This window comes from Propithecus coquereli, unplaced genomic scaffold (assembly GCF_000956105.1).
Source record: "Propithecus coquereli isolate 6110/MARCELLA unplaced genomic scaffold, Pcoq_1.0 Scaffold222, whole genome shotgun sequence".
Taxonomy (NCBI): domain Eukaryota; kingdom Metazoa; phylum Chordata; class Mammalia; order Primates; family Indriidae; genus Propithecus; species Propithecus coquereli.
This window is the reverse complement of record NW_012147412.1, coordinates 4487930-4492418: the sequence shown is the minus strand read 5'-3', so window position 1 is coordinate 4492418 and position 4489 is coordinate 4487930. Positions and strand designations below refer to the sequence as shown.

Sequence of the window (4489 nt, the reverse complement as noted above, 5' to 3'; positions counted from 1 at the left end):
TATAGAGATCAAAGGCCAGGAATAATCAAGATAATTTTGAACAAGAACAAGGACTTGGGCCTATTAAATATCAGCAGTTACTCTTCCTACAAAATAATTGAGTGTAATATGGTGCAGGGACACAAAAATATACCAACAGAATATACTAGAAATATCAGAAACATATTTATAGGTATGTACATTTGATATATGATAACAGCTATATTGTAAATCAATAGGGAAAGGAATTAAGCCATAAAATGTTTTGGACAAATAGTTATCTTTATGGAAAGTAGATAAAATTGAATTGATTCCTTATATAATTCACAAGGATTATTTCTAGTTGGAGTAAAGTGTAGGAATTTCTTAAACAAGAAAGCACCAATTAAAAGGAAAATGTTGGTACATTTCATTATATTTTATAAGAATATTTCTATAAAACAAAAAGACATCATAAACAGTTAAAAGCCAGACACAGCCTCAAAATTCTTGAATTCAAATTCTTGAATACGTATTTTCAATGCATGTAACAAATTAGTATCAGTTTCCAATATATAAGAAGACCTACAAACCAATGAGAAATAGACAGACAATCCATTAGGAAAATGGCCAAACGGTAATGCAGAAAAGAACTCTAGATGCTCAATAATTGAATGAGATAAGATGTGCAAACTCAGTAATAATTCAAACAGTCAAAGATTAACAAGGGTGATCACGAAAGTGATGGCAAGGACAAAGGAACCATAACTTTCACACACTTCTGGCAAGAGTGTAATTTGGGACAACCATCTTTGAGATGATTTGTCAATATTAAAGCAACTTCAAATGTATATACTCTCTGATCCTGCAATTCCAGTCCTAGCTAAATAAGGGAGAAACTGTATCTCATGGACCAAGGGAGCTATGTATTTATAAGAATGTTCAGAGCATGATTGCAACAGAATAAAAGGAAACAACTACTCATCTATCAATGGGACAATGAATATTTTACATTATATCTTTACATAGGAATGCCTAACGGTAGTTTAAGTAAATGATATAGAGCTAAACTTATCCAAAAAAAAAAAAAATGAGTTTAGCGAACAAAGCAAATTTGCAAAAACAACCATCTCTATAGTATGGTATTTGCTAACTTTCAAACACTTGGAAAGCTAGTCTATACATTTTTTATAGATGTGTAATGTTGTAGTAAAAATGTCAACATGAATGTAAAATGATCAGCAACGCATCCTTGAAAGTGCTTTATGATGGAAAACAAGGGAGGAGAATGAGATTAGGGAAATTTTTAGAAGAACTTCAGTTACATCTATTGATTTAATTAAAAAACGGAAATAGGGCATAATGTTAAAATTTCATAAAATTGGGTGATGCGAACACATGTGTTTAATCATTGTTTTGTGTTCTTTTCTGTGTCTTTGAAATATTTCACAATAAAATAAAAGGTATTATATATCATATAAATCTTTGTGATGTATAGCGTTGACAATAAAGCAGTATTATTTATATGATACTATTTATTATATTAATGACCAATGTAGAAGAAACTATTCAGCAAGCCAGGATAAAAAAAAAAAAAACCATCTTCTGGATCTTTTTACTGACCCCAACCCCTTCACAGACATTTACATAATGCCAAACACAGACAAAAGGTTGGAGATACATACAACATCCACACAAACACACACACAGACACACACACCGAAAACTTTTTTTGTAAAGATGAGCATAAGTTGAAAGATACAGGTGGTCAAATCACAGAGCCCAGGTTACACGACGTGTTTGAATTTGTGCTTTGTTGGGAACATCTTCGTTTGAATCCTCGGAGTGCTCATGGACAATGCCACTAGGCCTTGCAGTGCATTCTGGTAGCGAAATAACTTTTATGGAACTCCCAGATTCCTTACATTTTATGCCAGATTGATGAGTGTCCAAGCAGGAACAGCTATGGGACTGCTCGTACTGTAGGAGAGAGAGGATTCCTGAGGAAAAGAGATGCCAGAGGGTAGGATGAAGGAATAATGGAGAGTCACAGAAATGTTTCCCTCCATGTTGGCCGAAGACGGTGACCCAAAACCTAGTGGATTCCTTTCAAACTACCCAAAGCCACCTGGGAGGGGAATGCTTTAGGGTAAAAAACTCAGTGTGTTTACATGCTGCTCAGCTCAGGAAAATTGAGGATTCTTTTTGAAAGAGAACATGTTTCTGTATGGGTTAGGAAGTGCAATTACAAATGAAATTTTAAAGACTTCTTAGGAAGGGAGGGTCTCTGGCGTTTGTAGGTGGTCATATAGCATCAGATATTGTTTCTCACTACTCTCAAACTGCCTTGGCTTTACCTTGTACCAGGGTCACTGCCCTTATCCTCATAATTGAGCATTCTGTCTCAGCCACTCTCCTTTGATTGTGACTTTGATGGTTACCTCGGCCCTAAGGTGGGAGGGTGTGAAAGACATAAGAAAAGGTGGAGATGAGGACCTGGCCTCTGATACGCAGGTATCTCACGCCAGCGCCAGCTCTCTCCTTGGAGGAACTGTCCTTAGAGAATGAGTCCAGGTGAGCTGTAGCCTATTAAAACGCAAGGTTTAGCACCTTTTCCTCCATTCCTCTGTCCTGTCCTTTTACCCTTCCCTCTGACGCGGGTAGATTGATTCTTAACGTCCTTCAAGGGCCCTGGAGATACTCACCACAAACAAAAAGAAAGAAAATGTTTATGTGGCCAGTGAAACTGATCCAGCTGATTCTGTAACTAAAGAGGTACAGGGATTGACCTTGCCTCAGCTTCAGGTAGTACAGTAGGAGTACACAAAACAGAAGGATACCTGACGAACAGACAAAAGGAGAAAAGAGTCCCTTCTGGGGAACTTAGGCTCCTTTACTCAAGTATTCATCCAAAGTACACTTGACTTCCCAACCTCCACGCCGTGCAGCTGCTCCCTATCCGAAGACCGATCCTGTCTTTAGTGGTAGATCTAATTCAGAAGCGGCATGTATCTATCTATAGCTGTCTATGTCTACATCTATCTGTCTATCTACCTACATCTCAGTCAGAGAACTGGAAAGGCCAGTTAGCCAGACAGTGCAGCCTGGACCCACAAACCAAGTACACCTCCCCACCTATGTCAGGGGAGCCAGGAAATTACCTGAGAGGAAACTGAGGCTGGCAGTGATGAGGTGGATGTATCTATTTTGCGGAATTATGTAGGTGGATTCCAAACCGAAAGTCAAGTTAAGGATGAAGGGGAGGTTGAGGATCAAAATCATCATAATCCTGATGATCTCCAGGCCATCTGTCGGAAAGCAGAAGCTGCATTGAGAGAAGGACAGATATTTCTTCTAGGCTCATTTCTACCTGGAGTCCACAAATATTTAGGTAAAAATGGGAATAGGGTGAAAAATTTGATCAAATAGTAAAGAGGGAAGGTGAAAAAGATTAAAGAGTTAGGGAACCTTAAGCTGAATGAGAGAACGAGAAGAAACTGTTCTCTATCTTGGTGTCTGTAAAAGCTTCTGTTTTCTTCTTTTCTTTTCTCAGAGCTCATTTCTTGTTAAATATGCCAACTCACCCTGTCCTCTTCTAGTGACATTTACTAGCTGCCAGTGACCTTTCTTTCATGCCCCTCATGTTCTAGCTGTGCTGACCGCCGTGCTGCTACTGCCAGGACTTCTCAGATGTCTAGCAGCTAAGTCCGTGAGCATGTAAATTTTTCTCCCAGACGTCCAAATAGCGAGATTTTGGAGTCTGCCGTGACTGTGTTTTTTATGGAAGTGGGCACACTGCAGCTTGAGGAAGTTGTATCAGGGAATAATAGGCAAGCTGGTGAGAGATGAGTGAATGTCCAGGAAAGAGGAATCCTTTCCCTCCACCCGTCGCTTTCTACGGTATAGTTCTGACCTTCTGGCCAAACCTTAGTGCAACACACCATCCATGGACTGTGGCTCATCTTGGTACTTTTTTCTTTCTGAAGTCAATTCAACCCATTCATCTACGATGATTCCTGCTATCAACAGGACTATGTTCCAGGAGGAGAAGAGTATTTTCATGGCCTGAATATTTCTTTTTGATAAATGCATTATTGTGGATGGTGATTTCTAGCTGAGACCACCACTAATATCTTCCGTCTCTTCTCTGATTTGATTAGTCACAGGAAGAAGAGAAAAATGTGGAATTTTAGTGATTGCTGAGACATGGGCAGTGGCAGAAGCTGAAGTAGCCTATGGAACAGAGGAGATAACCCCACCCTTCGCCGCTCCTATATCACTGGGGCCAGCCTGCTGTCATTACTCCCAACTGCCATGGAATCGTCTGTTGGTTTGACTGTTGACCCTGGGGCCTAATGCAATGAAAGAAGGTTTTAGAAGCCTTAAAAGAAGTTGGACATGCATGACTAAAGAGGTCCAATTTTTAAGTTAGAATTATATGCTTCAGGATTAGTTGACATTTGGTAGGTGGCAGTGAAGAGGAAAAGGATTTCAAGATTATTGAGATGAATTGTCAGCTAGCTGGCATCAC

General features: G+C 39.3%; 1 protein-coding gene across 1 annotated transcript; it reads right to left on the bottom strand.

Annotated features, from left to right (window-relative positions):
* Positions 1 to 1731: 1731 nt before the first annotated feature.
* On the bottom strand, positions 1732 to 4050 carry TMEM225 (transmembrane protein 225). Its single transcript, XM_012644910.1, is given in 5 exon segments — positions 1732 to 1958; positions 2664 to 2798; positions 3120 to 3266; positions 3872 to 3935; positions 3937 to 4050. Coding segments are annotated over 5 exon segments (687 nt in total).
* Positions 4051 to 4489: the final 439 nt, after the last annotated feature.